Source organism: Podarcis vaucheri (assembly GCF_965113315.1).
Source record: "Podarcis vaucheri genome assembly, chromosome: 1".
Lineage (NCBI taxonomy): Eukaryota > Metazoa > Chordata > Lepidosauria > Squamata > Lacertidae > Podarcis > Podarcis vaucheri.
In genome coordinates, this window is record NC_138759.1 from 60,222,183 (window position 1) to 60,241,211 (window position 19,029).

Here is a 19,029-nt window from a genome sequence, read left to right on the forward strand (position 1 = left end):
TTGTGGTTTAGATGATATATTACTGTGTACAGTTGTTTTATCTACTGGCCGTCAGGCGTCCTGAGTTCCACGTTGAAAGATATAAGATTTGTGAATACATAAAATTAGTAGCACTGGGTTATAAGTGATCTGTTCATTGTTCCTGCCATAAACATTTAGGTACTGTGCATTTCCCTAATGGTGAATTACAATACACAAGAGCGATGACTATAACATTGATTACTACATATCTCCCCACCCACCCCCCGCAAGTAAGCATTGATGGGAAACAAGTCTGTAAGTCGTCCCTTGTCTAGTTAACCCACTAACAAGACAAGACATACTACAAAGCTGGGAGAGGAACTTATTTTTCATTTGTAGTCCCAGGGCTGTGGTCTGACACACTAAATTGTTACCAGGTGTTGTGAATGCAAGCAGTACAGGACTGCTGCATTTCATTTCACGGAGCCCACATATTCTGTAGCAAACAGGCAATTTCTTTCTACATCAGTGTCTCAAAGGCAGGAGTCAGAGTGGGTGGCAGTAGGAAGACCCATGCTGGGTGCTGCTGCTAGTAATTGTCTCCAGATTAAGCTGCACAGCACTTTCTAGGACTTAAAGATAGTCCAAAAGAGGTAGGCATTTAGGAGCAATAATCTATTATCTTTGCTCATTAGAAATAAAAGTAAAAACTACCACCTTGCTTTTCTCTTTCTTAGATTTAAATGACATCATCAGGGACACAGATCATATGATGAAGAAAGGAATTGGTTGGGAGCAAGGATACAGCCAAGTTACATTTCTTTAACAGAGAACACTCAACAGAGGTTGACGCTTTCCAAGAGATGGGGGGCGGGAGAAAGAAACCCTTCTAGTGTATTTATTCCAGCTGGCTCTACATATTTTACTGAGGAACTGCCTCTGCATTTTGCCAACTACTTAACTCAAACCTTACAGGGTGAGAACATTTTAAAATTGCTCAGCCCCATGCAAACATCCTTCTCTATTGTCTAGTTGTGTGCCCCTGTCATAGGATCAAGCTTTAGGGTCATAAAGGAGGCATTGCCCACCGTCTTCAGCACCCAATTCTATCCCACTGCAGCTCCGAAATGCTCGGCAATGATTCTATTGCCAGCACCAGAGCAAGGAAATCAGGGGGCTGAATGTCTCTGCTACAAGTAAAGCTAGTGGCCTATAGGATGCTAGCAATACAGAGTTACACCAAGAGGTTTCTTAACAATAAAAGGAGCAATTCAGACGGAGGTGGAGGGCCTAACAGGGAACACAACATGGCTAGAGGTTTCTGTGTCCAGTCCGGACACAAAAGGATTGGTTGACAACAGCTCACATTTCATCAGCAGAAACTTTCTTTTTATGAGCTTCGTCAGTTGGGATATATACTGTAGTGACAACCAGAAAGCAGGGATCCTAAGAATATCTAAAAATAACTTCCTTCCCTCCTCATAGTTTTGAATCCATATTTTGGATTACAGCCTAATTAATGAATCCTGGAACTAGGAAGACTTTAAGCAAACAATAACCAGTCCCATTTATAATATGTATTCTAGTTCTGAATCGTAAAAGTTGACAGCTTTCTAGAAGTTTTAAAGTTAATTATTTTCAAAAAACCAAACCAAACCAATTCTGACTTTTTTCTCAAGGGTGGGGGAGGGTGGAAAAAAGAGGCAAAGCAATGAATTTCACTGACTTCCAGCGTCCTCCTGGCTTCCTCTTGTTCTTGCTTGTCCTGTGCCATTCTTTGAGCTCTTTCGACTTCCGCCTTCCTTCTATCCTCCTGCTCTTTATCCTTAGCTAGGTTTTCAAAGTTAGCTCTGATGTTGCTGGTTTTGTTATTTGCTGTAATAGTAGAAATATTGAGACGTTCATTTTACAGGGCAGTTTCCTATGCAAACCTCCACAGCATGCAGATCCAGAGTTAACCGGTAACCAAAATCAAGACTAAGCGAATTCTTTATACTTAGAAAAAGTAATGTAATCCCCTGAGAAGCCTGACTCATTCACCTTCCTACTAAAAACAGATGCTGCAAAAATTGGAACACATTGAAAGTTCAGGCCTAAATGACTGACTTAAAAGTTAGGAATTCAGGAGTCGTTCCAGCAACAAGGCCATGGATTAGCTGACACGTTCAATTTAAAATGATGACTCCCTTCCTGAGCAGACAAAAAAGAAAATACATTAGAAAGCCCATCCAATTTTTATTTCGCCATTCCAAGCATAGAAAGCTAAATACACCTAGGAGATTTAGTACTTATGCTGATGCAATGACTGCACTCCCATGTAATGCTTAAGCACAGCTTGGCATTATGAGGGTGAAATGCAGTAAACCTCAGGCTCACAAACCACCCCCACCCCTGAAATGTTGCTACAAGGAGTTGAGAAGTTTTCCTTTCATTTATACATTAACCACATTTGATCGGCCATCTGAACTTGGGAGAAACTGTGGCTCGCCTTAGCTTAATGGAAACTAGTCACCTTCAAGCCATAATTTAAGAAGCTGTCTTGTTTTTATTCACCATAGTTAAGATTAACTTGGGATTCAGTTGCAACACTAAACCGTGGTTAATCCAAAACAAAAGCTGAAAGTTCAGGAATCTCCTTGTGGCTGTGTCAGAGGTGAAGAGAGGAGCACACAAGCCTGAGATTCACAGCCCCTCATCCTCATAATGCTAGGCACTTAGGCCATCAAGAAGTTAAGATATTTTAGGTATAAGGGCAACCTAAACCATAAACAAGGAAAACATTGGAGAGAGATTTTCAGCATTTTAAAATATAGCCTTACCAGCTTCCACCGGTTTGGTCTTCTGGTATGTTGAAGACAATTTCTCAATATCTTCAAAAGCTGATGCATTCTATCAATAAAAGCCAGATGAGGTCACAAACATATTCAGGGACAAGATAACAAGCCCTTAGAAATGCATACAACAGTTTTATTTAAAGAAGTCATTTTTATGCTCCAAAGTTGCTTTTCATGTAGAAGCTGCATGTTCTCAAAGGTGACATGTGGACTCAAAACAAGTAAAAAGGCTGTGTGATTTTAATAAGTATCCAGACAAAGCAAAATGCCACCTGACATTTGGCAATCTAATGACAAATGAAAAAACTTGGATGCAAGAGGTGTTTGACATTTTTTTTATAAGTAAAATGAAACACAGAGCTAAATTTCAACTGAGCAGAGAACTCAACTGAGCAAATCTCAATTTCAAAAAGCAGTAGAGAAGCTTTAAGTGCACAATGATAGGAGGTAGCAAGGGGAACAGATGCCTCTATCACAAATATATGAAGGTTCAACATATGAGTAGACATGGTTACAATTGCACTGAAGGTTGAGGATGCTTTTATGAACTGATCCCTGATACTTTTTATGTTGCAACACTCTTGTTTATGCATTTGGACATTTATATGCTACATTTTTGTAATGTTTTTCTACTTCTTGTGAGCTGCAAAAATTGCAGCTGATATGAATTTCCTCACAATTTTTGTTTCTTAAAAACAAAACAACAAAAAAACACTTTCATCATCCACCAGCCACACATGAGTATGTATATATACCTAAGAAAGGATCTATTTTCCAGAACAGTATCTGTATTAGTCCGCTGTTCTAAAAAATAAAGTAAGAAGCTCCTTTGTATACTTATTCATTGAATTCAGAGGGGATTATTTCTGAGCAACTCTGCATTGGACGGGAGATTCTAATCTGAGGCAGCCATTATAAAAACTGATGTCAGGGGGTATTTATTCCACATTATTTAATGCAGACAATTTATCTCCGGCTCCACCCATCATCAGTTCCCAGACAGAAATGAAAGGTTGCCCATCCTTGCCATAAGAAATATTTTATTTACGGTCATACCTTATCCATTCGATCTTTCTGCACGCCATATTTTCCACCAAAGCCTTTCGAATAGTCTAAAAACAGGACAAAAAAAAGACTAATTGGAGGTGATTGTTTCTACCCCTCTTTTGAGTTTTCTCAAATGCAGATGAGTACTGAAAGAAGCTGCATGCTTAAGAGTTCCCAATGACTGCAGCCAAGCAAAAAACAGCAAAGAAGTAGATGAAATATAGATATACATACATATATATATATACTTGTAAGATTTTGGAAGAAGTGTCGGCAGATGTGCAAGCTACAGTGGGCCAGATTCATGCTTCCACATTCATTGGCTGAAATGACACTGGATGACCGCTGGCAGGAATCAAGCAAATAAAAGGATGCTCTCCCTCTGTGGACCCAACAACTCTGCCTGCCATACCCCACTTCTGTAGAACAGCCTTGGATTACTCTACTTCTAGCATTTACTTCTCACCACTTCTGGCATTCACCATGTCAATGAATGAGTGTTTTAAATGCCAAAAAGACACAGATATATTGACCAGATATATTGGCTTTGTATCCAACCAAGCCATAGTCTTCAGTAGACACATTGAAAAGCACTGAACTGACATCAGCCAGGCCCACCGATTTAGAGAGTCTACTTTGAGCAGGGCATTGTCTCATTACAGATTGACAGCAGAAGTACAATTAAATGCTGGATAGACAAACTTCTACAAAACACACACACTGGGGGGGACTGAAGGAATGAAATTTTATTTATTTATGGAAGGATCTCATGGGCTACCTTGCCTTATTTTCATCAAGGAGATTCTGTGTAAAGAGAGTTTATATATCTATCTATCCGCCCAAAACACTGGAACCAAATCACCTTTGCCTAACGTTTCAATGAAGACATTATTTCACATGTTTTATATTGAACTGATACACTGCATGAAGCGGTGATCACTAAAAACAAAATCTCAAACCTTCTAACAGCCAAATCAGGGCATATTTTATATCGGATGGATGGTGCATGACTTTAACATTGCAACATATGGAAACTACTGTACTAGTTCTAGGAAATGAATTGCACATGGGTTTTCCTTTGAAGAAAGAGGCAAGGGAGCTCTCTCTCTCTCACTATATATTTATATGTAATGTTGGCTAGGTTGATTTCACAGCACATGGAGAAAAGAAGATAATCTCATAGTGGTGCCTGTTATGCTATTTCACCCATTGCATTTAAAGAAAGAGACATTGATATCTGCATTTTTAAGCAGTATTATCAATTTCAGCATAAACCTAAAATGTTGGCTTCTTGTTATGACGGAAGAAACTCAACTGTTTAAAGGTGTGGGTATCACAAGTGACATTTCCTGAACAGAAGCAACCTTGCTATGGCAAAGACTCAGGCTTTGTAGGCCAGAATCAAAAACTACACAAGGCATGGGAGAGGTCCACACCTTATATATCACAGAGTCCACACTCAAGCAATACTATTGCAGACGACTGACCTGATGCGCACTTGCCAAAAATAATAATAATGAAGAATGGCTGCCATTAGCTTTAAAACATTCAACTAAAGATTGCGGCGATGTATTGGGATGATATGATTCAGAGAGAAAGAAATGTTGCCGTGAAACTGCCCGAGGGAGGTGCGGGGCTTTCAAAGAGAGCAACTTAAGTCTGTGGTAGAAGTGGCAGCACTGGGTAAGTTACAACTAGAAACTATGCCTTGTTGCGATTCGTGCTTTGCTAGTTTCTCCTTGTAGTCAAACCCCACAGCTGAGGAGTCCTGCCTCTCTGTTTGAACACCGAATTTCCCTCCGAAACCACTCTTATAGTCTGAGAAATCCAGGTTATATCATGAGGAAAAAGAAGCAAGAAGAGAGGAGGAGAAGGACAGGAGGAAGAGAAACATATTTAGATATAACATGGACGAACCAAAAAACAAACACCACTAAAAAGCCCCAAAAAGTATTAATTTATCACCTGCCCCTAACCCTAAGGTACCAGGGCAGGTTGCAACAATTAAAACACAATGTTAAAAAACAGATTAAAACAATTTACAATCACAAAAAATAAAAAAAAATCACAAAAGTAAGGTGGGTCCTAAAAATATGTATCTCAAGTATCACAGAAGCTAAATAAAGAAGTTGCCAGACACCTCTATTGGGATGGAGAACCACAACTTAGGGGCTGCCAGAGAGAATTTTCTTTCCTGGGCCACCCCCTCCCCATAGCATCTGAGGGTAGTGGAACAAACAAGAGTGCCCCCCTCTATCAATCTTAGAGCTCAAGGGGGTCCAGTAGGGAAGGAGTTGGTCTTTCAGGTATCTAGAGGCTGAGTCATTTAGGTCTTTAAACACTAATATGAGTATCTTGGAGCCAGAAACAAAATGGTAACCAGTGCAGCTGTTTTAAAACAGGAGTTATGTGCTATCTAAATGGAGCCACAGCCAGTAATCTGGCCATTGTATTTTCAACCAATTTAAGTTTCTGAGATGTGTTCAAGGGCAGCCCCATTTAGAGCACATTGCAATAATCCAATCTGGAAGTTACCAGTCATGGAGTATAATGGCCAGGTCATTTTTGCCCAAAAGGGGCTGAGGCTGGTGAACCAGCGGGATCTGGAAAAAGGCACTCCTAGCCTCTAAGATCACCTGAGCCTCCAGGAACAAACAGTGCTGAATCCAGGAACAGACCTGCTCCTCCCAGGAGAGTGTAACCCCACCCAGGACAGGTCATCTCCTCACTTCCTGGGTGTAAGAACTCAGAACACATAACACCTCTGTCTTTCCAAGATTCAGTCCATCACTGTCTCCAAGCAATTGCCTCTCCCAACTCAGATGGTACAAAAAGAGAAAGGTGGATGCCATCTGCATATTGATGGCACGTCAAATCTCCTGATGACAGCTCCCAGTAGATTCATATAGAGGTCAAATAACATGGGGAACAAGATGAAACCCTGCAGGACACCACGGGATGACTCCCATGGCGTTGAACAGTAGCCTCCCATCATGCAATTCAGAACCAAAATACACATTGAGAAATCTTATGGTTCCAAGACTGTTTTACTTCAGATTGCAGCTGGGAGAAATCACAGCTTGGAATGCCACACGTTTGAAAGCCCATGCCAAAAATCCCCTGCATATACACAGCAATCACACCAAGGAGAAGAATGTGCTAAAACTTTCTCTGATATACCCATCTTTTCAAAAGCAGAACACATTTTTCACAAGGGAAAGCATTCAGGCATACTACTATTTCCCTTTCCACCTCACGATATACAAGTGAAATGGTGCAAGCCCATGTAATATTTTTGAACATGTAGTTTGAGTCTGAAAACTCTGAAGAATATTTTCACAAGTTTCCCAGTTCCATCAGCCTCAGCCAATGGTTAGGGATGCTGTAGTTTAAAATCTGGAGGTCACCACTTTGGTGACCTCTGCTAGAGATCATGTGATGCATATACCTTCCTTCTATATGAACACGACAACAGTATAATATACAGTACAGTATACAGCATGGTAATCATTGTACCCCTTTATATGTACAGCCAAGAAATATCTATATACCTTTCTGAGATTCGTGCAGTTGTACTTTTTCCTGGTGATCCCAGCCAAGGGCACATTTGTCCTGTCTGTCCGTCTGCACCCCAAACTTTCCACCAAAACCTTTTGTATAATCTAGATAGATAAAATAACACAAGGTGTTACCGAGGTAATGTTTTTGTCCTGGAGGAGGTTTAAAGTGAATTTATATATTTAAGAGAGAGTAGCTAGAGGTCTTTGTTCCCTTGCCAACTCAATGTACGAGTAGGATTTTTTTTAAATGGTGAGAAAATATTAGTACACAAAGCTGCAGTCATAAGGACTCAGTGAACTGAGATGAATTAAACTACATGTTTAGGACATTTATTTTGCAATTTCTACTCTGCTACTTGGTTCCACAGTGCCTTGAGAAGGCTACTGTATAGAACTCAGCAAATATTCACTATAGTCCAATTTACAGAAATGCACAAGAAGGAATACTGCTAATCTTATGAGGTGCAAACTTAAGAGGCAGCTGTTTATACCAAACAAAAAACAAACAAAAAATAGTACTGTTTTGCCACATCAGCAGTTACTAGTTCTATCATCCAGATTTCCTGTTGGATGCAATAAACTGTCTGAGCCGAGGTATTCACAGGATATATTTGTGGGGTTTTTTATATTTTTAAGTTATGAACCACCTTGAGATCTACGGATGAAGGGCAATATATAAATTTAATAAATAAACAAATAATCATAGGTAGCTAGTCATGTTAATGATTGTTCTATACTGCTTTTAATGGTTGTTACACTTCTAAATTCTAAGTTGTTACACTTCTAGGGACGCGGGTGGCGCTGTGGGTAAAAGCCTCAGCGCCTAGGGCTTGCCGATCGAAAGGTCGGCGGTTCGAATCCCCGCGGCGGGGTGCGCTCCCGCTGCTCGGTCCCAGCGCCTGCCAACCTAGCAGTTCGAAAGCACCCCCGGGTGCAAGTAGATAAATAGGTACCGCTTACCAGCGGGAAGGTAAACGGCGTTCCGTGTGCTGCGCTGGCTCGCCAGATGCAGCTTTGTCACGCTGGCCACGTGACCCGGAAGTGTCTCCGGACAGCACTGGCCCCCGGCCTCTTGAGTGAGATGGGCGCACAAACCCCAGAGTCTGTCAAGACTGGCCCGTTCGGGCAGGGGTACCTTTACCTTTACCTTACACTTCTAAATTGTATATATCTATATATTACAGAGGTATTGTATTTATAAACATTTATAAATACTTGTACAAATAAGATTATTTAGATGATTTATTGAAATGATTGATATACCACCGTTTGCACAAGCCACAGGATGGTTTACAGTACAGCAAACAAATCAAAATCCGTAACACCCATAAACACAACATAATCCTTATGAAGGAACTTGTGTGCTGTGAAGTTAGTTCAGAACTTTAAGACAACTGTGTATTCTCACACAGGCCTTCCTTAAGTAATCAACTTTAAGTTTATTTATTTCATAGGTGTCAGCTGCTGTGGGATTTTTTTTTATTTGATTCTAAGAAAAAGAAGGATATAAAGATAACAAAATAAACAAAACAAAAAGACAGAATAAAGAGAAAGAGAAAGGGAAGAGGATTTTTTTACTTCTAAAAGTTGAAGGCTTCCGTTTATGCAGGGATACTGAAGTATACTAAAAGGCTCAGACTTAAAGAAGGCCAACCCAAAACAATTTCATGGAATAAAATTTAAAATAAAAACCTTTCTGTGATTCATGTTTTTCAGTTTTGCCCTGGTATTCAAAGCCAACAGCACTTTTGTCCACTTTCTCCTTGTCCACACCATATTTACCACCAAAACCTTTGGAATAATCTGGAGATGGAATGGAAAAAATATAAAAAAATCATCATAGCAGTACAAACTAAGACATTAAATTCTTTCTATTGATAGCTATTTGGCTAGCAGTGGTCAGTTGAACACATTCTCCTGCTCATCACTCCAACTGAGTATTCAAGTGTTGACTTGCATGTGTGAAAGAGCCATCGCTACCCAACCACCACAGAGGACACTTTCACATCACATGACATCGAGTTCATCCGTATTTTTCAATAAAAAATGGAGAAGGAAAAGAGAAGTGGCTTTTTGTTCCCTGAGAAACGACCTTTTGGAGAACAAATCCTTGCAGTAGCTTCTCGCTGCCTCCTGCAAAAACTGAACAGAAACAGAAAGAGACTGGTTTCTTCCACAGAGAATAAAAGTGCATAATTCTGCTCATGGTTTTGCAGAAAGGAGCAGCAGCAGCAAAAACAAAAATATGCAAACAAAAGCCTAACTACCTCTTATCCCTGGCAAACACCCCCCCACCCCCCACCCCCGAGAACTGGGAATAAGAGGTCATTTTCCACAAACAGGCAAATAAGGGTTTGTTGGTTTTTTTGGAAACCCATTACCAAGCTTTTGAAAAGAGACACTTTTTTTTTGTTTTCCACCACTGCAGCCGGAACTCAGAATTTAGAATCTGCAGGTATTAAGATTTTCCATCAAATCTACTAGATAAGCTTCTTGCCTCCTCTAATGACAACTTTGGATTGAAGAGGACTCTTGTGTTAGCTAAACCGTGAGAATTTTCAAACACAAAAGGAAGGTTATTTGTTGAGTTGATGCTATAAAAACGAGTCTCTGCCCTATTTTTAAGGGGGGGGGAGATTTTACAAATTTACCATCATAGCACAAGCTCCTGAAATTTTAAAAAATGCACAGAATATAATGCAAGCAACAAACCTTTCTGCGATTCATGCTTCTCTGTTTTCCCTTGGTAGTCAAATCCCAATGCGCTCTTGTCTACCCTGTCAGCCTGTACTCCATATTTCCCGCCAAATCCACTTGAGTAGTCTGAGAAACAAGCACATTGAAATAATTTCAGAAACTGCATGGATGCCAGTTGAACAATTCTGAAGATGATGCTGATTAGTGGCACCTCCTTCAATAATTACCTCCCTGCCACCCTCATAACTATGAAAAGAGTGATTTGAAGCATGTTAAAGAGTAAATATTTGGCATTTATGTAATAGTCACAGTTACAGTAACTTTACTGAAGGAAGATAAGTTGATATCTGATTTCTTTCCTGGCTTTTTCCTGGCCCACGTAGGACCTGTCTGGATAGTTGGCATGTGTCCACAAATGAAAAACTGGTTTCATGCTTCCTCCAGGTTTTGCCACTAGTCTTTAAGCTTAGAAATTTTAAAGGTGGTAATGTCCCTCCTGGATCAGGCCAAAAGACCATCTACTCCAGCATTTTGTTCTCAGAGTGGCAAACCAGATATCTATGGGAAGCCTGCAAGCAAGATTTGAATGGAATCGTGTTCTCCCAACTTGTAATTCCCCAAACTGCTATTCGGAGGCATACTAGAGGTAGAACATAGTATTTGGGGCTAGGAGACACTGGCAGTCTGATCCTCCATTCACTTGCCTAATCCTCTTTTAAAGCCATTCAAGATGATGGCCATCACTATCTACTGTGACAGTGAATTCCATACTTCAGCTCTGTGCTGTGTGAGGTAGTACTTTATTTTGCCAGTCCTGAATCTCCCAACATTAATGTGTCATTTGCCAACAGTGACATGGAATGACAGGCATAACATTCCTGTTCCATAAGCCTTCATGAAAGAAATACTGGAATAGAATTCTGCAGCAGAATTTGTTGTGAAGAAGAGAAGACGAATTCTACACAAACTCCTCAGAATGCTTTACCTTTCTGAGAAGCATGTTTCTCGGTTTTCCCCTGGTATTCAAATCCTACAGCGGACTGCAGAAATAAAAAAAAGAAAAAGAAAATTATTTGAATAAAAATAAAAAGTATTACAAGAGTATTCTAAATGAAGAAACAACCCTAAGTGTTATTAATAAATGACACTTACATGTGAACCATCTTAATACAGCCACATCAACACCTACACTATAAAAATGTAGGAGGCAGCTATCAAACACATTTCTAGAAATACAGGAAGTCGTTTACCTGGTCAACCCTATCGACTTGCACACCAAACTTCCCACCAAAACCTTTCACCGAGTCCACCTGGGAACAGTGCTGAGAAAGCTTAGACTGATATTCATGACCAACAGCTGACTGGAAGAACAAGAAAAGACACATTTAATATAAACATATGAACCAATTAACTTCCACCTAGAGGAAGGAAAAACCTATTCATTCAACACAAAATTGAACAAGCACTATGGTTACTGGTTCCTCCCTGTGGAACCTGAAGTTTGTATAAGCCCCAAAGAAACTATAGAAATGACATCAGAAAGCTAAGGGTGTCAATGAACAATTAAGAGCACTTTTAAGATTACTCAAACAAGTTAAACCACGGCTGCTCTGTATTTCTAAGAAAACACATAACTTTAAAGGTTCAACCTTGGTTGCCTTTTCTACTTAAATTGTACAAGACAAGCAAAGATTGCAGTCTTGGCTCCATGTATATTGGAGGGTGGGGGACCTTTTTGGCCAGATCTTTATCTCCCCCATGCCAGAAGGCCAACTCTGACAGGTGGATGGGACCAGCTACTTGTCAGTCATCTGTTGTCATACTGAACTAGATGGGACTGAACTCCCTGTGGATCAGTTGATGCAGTTGGTGGTTCAGTCCTGCTTTGTGCAGCTTCATCTCTACCTGCTTCACACCTGACATCACATATGACATCAGGTGGGCCGGGTTTCAGAGAAACAGCCTCCAGATGCAGGAAGCTGGTGGGCCAAGTCTGGCTTGTGGCCTGGAGGTCTCCATCCAAGATATATATGAACACAATCTCTTCAGCTGATAGGATGTGAACATTTAAAAAATCCAGCCTTCTTGTTAATTTTACTTTTCCAAGTAAGATTTAAATTTCAAGTTCAAAATGTACAGGGAGGTATTTGGTCATTTCATAGACTGGACTGTTATAGGATGTGTGATCTTTGTTGCATATTTTGTTGTTTCTTCAGCTTGGTAAATTGCCTTGTGTACAGCAATATAGAAAGGCGGTATACAAATTAAAAATGAACGGTGCGGGGGGAAGAGAAATTCCATTACCTCAGCTTATAGGAGTCAGTACTTCCATTTACCAAAATATATACAGACTCAATTGTAAATTGGGAGGGAGCCAATGCACTAGGAGTATCATGGTCTAGAGATGAAAGAAGGCCACAGGAAAGGGATAGCCCTTAACCACTACAAACTTCATCTGGAACTATCCTTGTGTGAACGAGGCCCATTTGGTATCTGTGAGAAATCAAGCATTTAGTGCGGCTACCCCATCAGTGTGGAATGCCCTCCTGATGGAATTCCACCAAGCATCTCTGCTTCTTATTTTTTAGATGTCTTTCAAAGACTTACTTATGCCAATAGGTTGTTTCAGCTGGATAAGTTTTATGTGATCGGCCAGATTCTTATGACAGTTTCTGTTCTTTGATGCTTACCGTGACGGTATATGTGCTTTACACTACTTTTTCTATACAAGTCACCAGTATATTAAATATCGTTACAAATAAAAAGTATAAATAAAATAAAGACTGTCATTACTGCGTCAGCAGTTCTGGTAGCTATTTTACCAGAAAGCATCTTCCAACTGCAAGAGAATTCAGCTAAAATTGTGCCTTCAGTGTGCACTATGTTGTGTTGTGTTGCTATCCTACAGGAAGCCACCAGACACTCTCTTCCTTTCCCAAAGTCTCTATCAAGTATTAACAACTTCCTCCACATTTGGTCTCCACATTTGTCTTCCTGCAGAGCAGGAGAGAGATGCTAAGCACGCGCCTTATCAAACAGGAGCTTTTCTAGCGCGCAGTTTGCCATTTCTGAGTTTCAAAATAAAATAATAACAGAGTTTTCAGCATGGGAGGAGGTACAACAGACTTCTATTCCAAACTGCAATGACCAGAAACAAAATCTATTGGGACTGTGGGATAAACAATTAAATGATTGTACCAGGTTTGCATAAGTCAACCTGCAGATCAGATTTAAAGAGAAAGAGAGAGTTCTAGTAAAATCATAGCCTCTTTCATCAGCTGAGGTGGTTTCAACTTGACCCAAGAGCTAGTTCCTCATATCCTGTGTTCAGAATTAAGATACTTGGGGATTTTCCTCTTCATCATCTGTCTGTTGAGGTAAGAGCTTGTGGTTGCTGCAACCCACACTCAGATTTACTAACCACAATTCTCCTTCATGAATTGTAAGGATCAGAGGCCATTTACTGCATGCCACAGTGCAGGCCTAGAGTATTGTAGTGTGTATATTCCACTTGCACCACACTGACTCATCAAGCACGGAGGCAACATGTCTCTTAGCAAATTTGGCTAATGGCTTTATGCAATTCTTATTTTAGACTCCTACTACCTCTATGCCTCAATCAATAACAACTTTTTTTCTTTTTAAGCCAAGAATCCTCAGCATTCTCAATCAATTTCAGTTGTCATTCTAGCCCATTTGAGCACAGAAATGGTCTTGGTTTGCCCTCTGAGATCACCTTTCCCAGAAGGCAGTTATGAGGGTTTCAATTCTGTGGGTTCTCCTAAACCTCTCAGCGGCTTTCAAGTCTATCAGCAGTATTACCCTTCTGTCATTTCAGCACCAGGCAGGAGGTTTTATTTTTATTTATTTTTAATTCAATTTAGCTTCATGTTCTTAATATGACTTCCCCACCACCACTGTCTTTATACTCTTAAGTGTTTTGTTATTGAATTTGTTTTATTTCTTGTTGAGAACTCTGTTATTGGGCAGTGATAGTGAGGGTCTGTAGAGAGAGGGAGAAGATGTCAAAGGCTTGATTCACGAATGGAAGGGACGTCAGCATGAATATCAATTATGTATGTGAGGTAGACATTTCCTCAATTTAGAAAGCGTACTGGAAATATTAAGCACCTTCCCAGGAGCAGCACATGACACAAGGTACTTTCACTTCCCTGCAATTAGAAAGCAATACTGAGAGCTGGACGGATTGCCAAGTCAAGTCAGACCAACTTTTCTACTATCCCAAGATCCCTGTCAAAGGAATGCAACAACAGACACCCAGAAGCAGAAAGAGGGAAAAGGACATTTGAGCATGAGGCAGGGTCCAAGAAAGCCTTACGAGGCCCCTGTATGGCAAATCATGCCTGTACACAGCACATCAGCCGTGCAAAATCTTCTGCACTTACTTTGTCCATGCGGTCTTGTTCCACACCAAATTTTCCTCCATAGCCATGGGAAGCTTTTGGTCCTGTTTGAAGTTCCTTCTCCTTGAGAGTCTGATGCTCTTGGGATACATTCTCCCTCAGCTTATGAATGCTTTTTGAGACAAAACCAATTAAAAACAAGAGAAATTGCAGTAAAAGATGCCACTTTGATCTAGCTCTCGCCTCCTGTGCCATTTTTGCCCTTAACATTTTTAATGATCTTTAGGAAGAGAAAGAAACTACATCAACTCCCATAATTAAATAAAAACAACTATTTCCATACCCGTTTCAGAATCCTTCTACGTTATTCCCACCCCTCTGCACACACATACCTTGCTGCTTTAAAGAGAGGAAGAAACCTAGGGGAGGAGTTCAATGTCATACTAAGGTTTCAGCTTGCCAAACAAAGCAATCCCTCCTCTCCTTCCTCCATGCGCTGTTCTTGAGGTTCACCCAACCCGCCCAGAGCCCACCAATTTTGGGGAGCACACAGGGGGCAGGGGGGGACAGCCCTGTTGTGCAAATAGAAGTCAGCTTCTGCTGATGGGACTCATTAACTGAATGCTGCCTGAGAAGTCTGCAGTAAGAAAATTCAAATGCTAATACTGCAGTGCATTACACATCCAAAATGCAAAATATTTCAGTGCTTTCGCCATCCTGTTCAGATAGTTCTTCAATCATCCAAGATTTTGCGGGGCAAAAATAGGATTTCTTGTGCTGACCGAAGTGCAAGAAGTCACAGGCTATACCCATCGTATCATTTATATCACACTGTGTGGAGCTGCCTTTAAACTACCTGTCCCGCAAATTGATATTGTTATAATTTGGCTATTATTGGGGGAATATTTGAAAACTAATAAAAATTTACTTATGAAAAAAATTAAATTAACCGTCCCTGTTTTATTGCTACCTTCTTAGTAGCTCCTTTTTGCATCTTTTTTTCCACCTTGAATTCATCCTTCTTCACCATGGGTGACTAAAAATTAAGCACAGTACTCCAGATATAGCCCCAGTCACCTGTAATGCAAAGGGCCACCATTTTCTACTGCCCTGTGTACCCTGTTTACAGCCCATGACACTGTTCAGAAAAGGGCCGTTCATCCGAAGCTGTTCCTCCTAACAATAAACATGCAGGTACTGTCAGCCCTGCCACCTTACCCGATAGCACAATCGGCATTCTTGTACTATTCCAGAGATGGAGCTACTTCAATCATCAGTGTACAATACCAGAAGCTATGCTGCTATTATGGCTCACCATGTTTCTAACATGCCTTTAGGAACAGGCAATTGTCGCAAAAATTTCCAAACTATGTTTTGAAGCATACCACGGACCAAATGACCAGAGCTGAGTAGGAAAACTGGTTCCTCAACTGTGTCACATGCTCAAGAAACATTTGTTTTCAATATTTAGAGCAGAAGACCATTACAGTCGTACCTTGGTTTTCGAACAACTTAGTTCTCGAACATTTTGGCTCCTGAACGCCGCAAACATGGAAATGAATGTGCCGGTTTGGAAACTATTTTTGAAAGCTGAACATCCAAACGGGGCTTCCGATTGGCTGCAGGAGCTTTCTGCAGCCAATTAGAAGCCACGCTTTGGTTTCCAAACATTTTGGAAGTCGAACGGACTTCCAGAAGGGATTCCGTTCGACTTCCAAGGTACGATTGTACTGATGTTTTCATAACCTTCAGATTTCATTACAGCAATACTATCTACCTTTCAAAACTGATCATTAGGTTACCATTCAGATAAGTTACATACGGCTATGTTTTTCGCCAGCTGCAGGCCCAGCTGAAGTTGAACTCTCACCAGAGAAATAAGAATGGCTGCAATGCACAGGACTTAGGGCAGAAGATCTGAAATTTTGCCCTTCTATTTCTGAGACATTGTATGTAGCAATGAAGGTGGTAGCTGGAAGCAGTTTTTCACTTCCCTTTAGAACATATAAAAACATATGAGCCCTCACAGTGACAGCAGTGGGCTGGTGAGCATGCCATGCAATTAATATCTAAACCACAATTAAGAGATTAAGAGTGAGCTGTCTGATAACATGCTCATACCCCCACAGTCTCTCCCTAAAGCAAACTCCTTACCCAAAGTTAAAGGGCATTTCGACACCGATATTATCAGCATCTAATGGTAACTACATGTTTAGCCAAGGATTCTTGACCAGCTTCAAACTTTGGTTACGAGCCCTGGGTTAAAAGATGAGACCCATTACGTGCGCACAGCCTGTTTGCTGTTTTTCCAGAGCAAGGCTCTTTTCAGGCTGAGGACCGCATTCCCTTCAGGGCAATATTTGTGGTGGGTGGGGCCAGAGGCAAAAATGAGAGGAGCAACAGATATGCATTTTAGCTTTGCACAGTAGGCTAGTTTCTATATATGCATACACTCCACCCTGCAAGAGACATGCTCAGTATTCACATTCTAGCCAGGCAAAAACACTTGAGGAAGAAAGGGTGTGGCAGGGAAGAGACCCAGGGGCCAGATGGAGAGGGCTCAATGGCCATATTTGGTTCCCAGGGCCTAAGGTTCCCCACCTCTGCTCTAGATAAGGAATAACGTGCCAAAACTATCACCAGAATCACAGTTTTAAGACCATGAAAGAAGTGGCTTACTTGATGTGTTCTTGGTGACCAGATCCCTGCACAGTTTTAGCACCCCAGCGCTGCTCTTTTTCACTCACATCATTCTGAAAGTACACAGGAAAGAGAAACAGGTTGAGCAGCAATTACAATTGAACCAGAGCGTTCAGAGGTGAAAGAGACTTTAAGGTCTGTAATGAAAGCAAATCCTACAATTGCATCCTCCCTGCCTCTTCCCATCTGTCACTGGTCATTTTGGCTAATTTCAATTTCATATCCTGCCCTCTTCCAACAAGTCCTTCAGCAGGATAAACATCCAGCTCCTAAAAAACCCAGTTAAATTCATTTATTTGTTGCGTACAAACATAAGCATGTCCCTCCCGATGACTCTCAGACTTTGACTTAGCAAGCCCTAAATTACTTGCTTTGCTCTGATTCTAACTAGCATGGCTAGCATTTAGAGAAAGTTTCTAACCATACCACAAAGTCAGGATCCGTTTCCCAGTCATCAGCACCATCATCGTGGCTGACACTGATAGTGTGGCCTGCACTTGCTTTCCACATCTGAAATTTCAGAAGAAACAGTGACATTAGAATAAAAAAGGTTTCATGCTTGCAGTACAAAATAGTTCTGCAAGAATCACATTATTATTGCCAGGAAAAATATATAGATTCCACCCAATGAAAGGTTGGTTAATGACTTTGCTATGGTTAGATACTGCCAACAACTGCAATTCTAATGGGTGTACATTTAGCTAACCCCACATTGTTGCAAGCTGAATACTCTTGCCATTATTCCACAGCTAGGAATAGTTACTGGCACCATTTCAAAGGAAAAGGAGGAAATTCATTCCGGTAAGAGTCAACATGCATATGTTTGGTTCATTCATTCATCTGAAACACATTGTGAACCAGCCACAGAAAGGGAGGCCAGTTCAGAGAAGGCATGACACAAGCTGAACTGTTTAGCCAGCTCACCTCTGCACACTTACAGCAATATAAGGTAGTTTTTGCTTCTAGTATTATTTATTGCAATTATGGAAATGGGTGATTTTAAAGGTAGCTTCTCTTTATATAAATGAGTTTCAACTGGGATAAAAATGGCCATGGGCATTAATTAAAGACACGTGGACAATCTGGAGCAATTTCTTGCCTCCCCACACAGGCAGTTTGAAGACCACCCAGTTCCATATAGCTCAAATCCTCTTCCCACAAAACATACCAGACCAAAAATAAGGCTGCAATGCTCTGTAAGTCACACTGAATTCAGCCAGCTCACTTTAGAGTAAGCGTGCTTGGGATTACATACAGTCATCAACATTCAGAGAGAAGAAGAAGAGTTTGGATTTGATATCCCGCCTTTCACTCCCCTTCAGGAGTCTCAAAGCGGCTCACATTCTCCTTTCCCTTCCTCCCCCACAACAAACACTCTGTGAGGTGAGTGGGGCTGAGAGACTTCACAGAAGTGTGACTGGCCCAAGGTCACCCAGCAGCTGCATGTGGAGGAGCGGAGACGCGAACCCGGTTCCCCAGATTACGAGACTACCGCTCTTAACCACTACACCAGAGGTACTGCACAACAGACAACATCTCAGCCTCTCTTCTTTTGCAGACGCAAGAGATATTGAGTTTTCCTTTCCAGCTCCAACCTTTCTAGTTTTCCACTGAACATGGTTAGCAGCTCAGTGGCTTTAAATTTCCTATGCAATTTGCTGTTCTGGCCAATTTCTTTCAAACCAGGCTGGAGAGAATCGTTATCCATGAGTCATTGACTCACACAATTTCTGGAAAAGGGGTAAGGGGGTGGGGAATAGAGAACTCAGACAATCAGACACGCTGGCTACTTTGTTCTACAGCAGCCAGAGAAGAATATTATTACTGTATTATTATTATATTTGTACCCCACACATCTGACTGGGT

General features: G+C 40.9%; 2 protein-coding genes across 3 annotated transcripts in view; both read right to left on the reverse strand.

Moving 5' to 3' along the window:
- CTTN (cortactin) overlaps window positions 1–19,029 on the reverse strand; it is a 30,396-nt gene that overhangs the window by 8,846 nt on the left and 2,521 nt on the right. Inside the window, exons 2-13 of one of the 2 annotated variants that reach the window (XM_082225297.1) lie at window positions 17,590–17,673; window positions 17,143–17,216; window positions 14,506–14,635; window positions 11,350–11,460; window positions 11,085–11,139; window positions 10,115–10,225; window positions 9,095–9,205; window positions 7,394–7,504; window positions 5,550–5,660; window positions 3,852–3,907; window positions 2,781–2,850; window positions 1,688–1,836 (exon numbers count right to left, since the gene is read on the reverse strand). In XM_082225297.1, the coding sequence (XP_082081423.1) occupies window positions 1,688–1,836; window positions 2,781–2,850; window positions 3,852–3,907; window positions 5,550–5,660; window positions 7,394–7,504; window positions 9,095–9,205; window positions 10,115–10,225; window positions 11,085–11,139; window positions 11,350–11,460; window positions 14,506–14,635; window positions 17,143–17,216; window positions 17,590–17,673 (1,173 nt within the window). The remainder of the gene's footprint in view (window positions 1–1,687; window positions 1,837–2,780; window positions 2,851–3,851; window positions 3,908–5,549; window positions 5,661–7,393; window positions 7,505–9,094; window positions 9,206–10,114; window positions 10,226–11,084; window positions 11,140–11,349; window positions 11,461–14,505; window positions 14,636–17,142; window positions 17,217–17,589; window positions 17,674–19,029) is intronic. The other variant, XM_082225298.1, reaches the window with a different exon arrangement.
- PPFIA1 (PTPRF interacting protein alpha 1) overlaps window positions 17,143–19,029 on the reverse strand; it is a 70,995-nt gene continuing 69,108 nt past the window's right edge. Inside the window, exons 31-32 of the transcript XR_014220090.1 lie at window positions 17,590–17,673; window positions 17,143–17,216 (exon numbers count right to left, since the gene is read on the reverse strand). The gene's annotated coding sequence lies outside the window, so the exon portion shown is untranslated. The remainder of the gene's footprint in view (window positions 17,217–17,589; window positions 17,674–19,029) is intronic.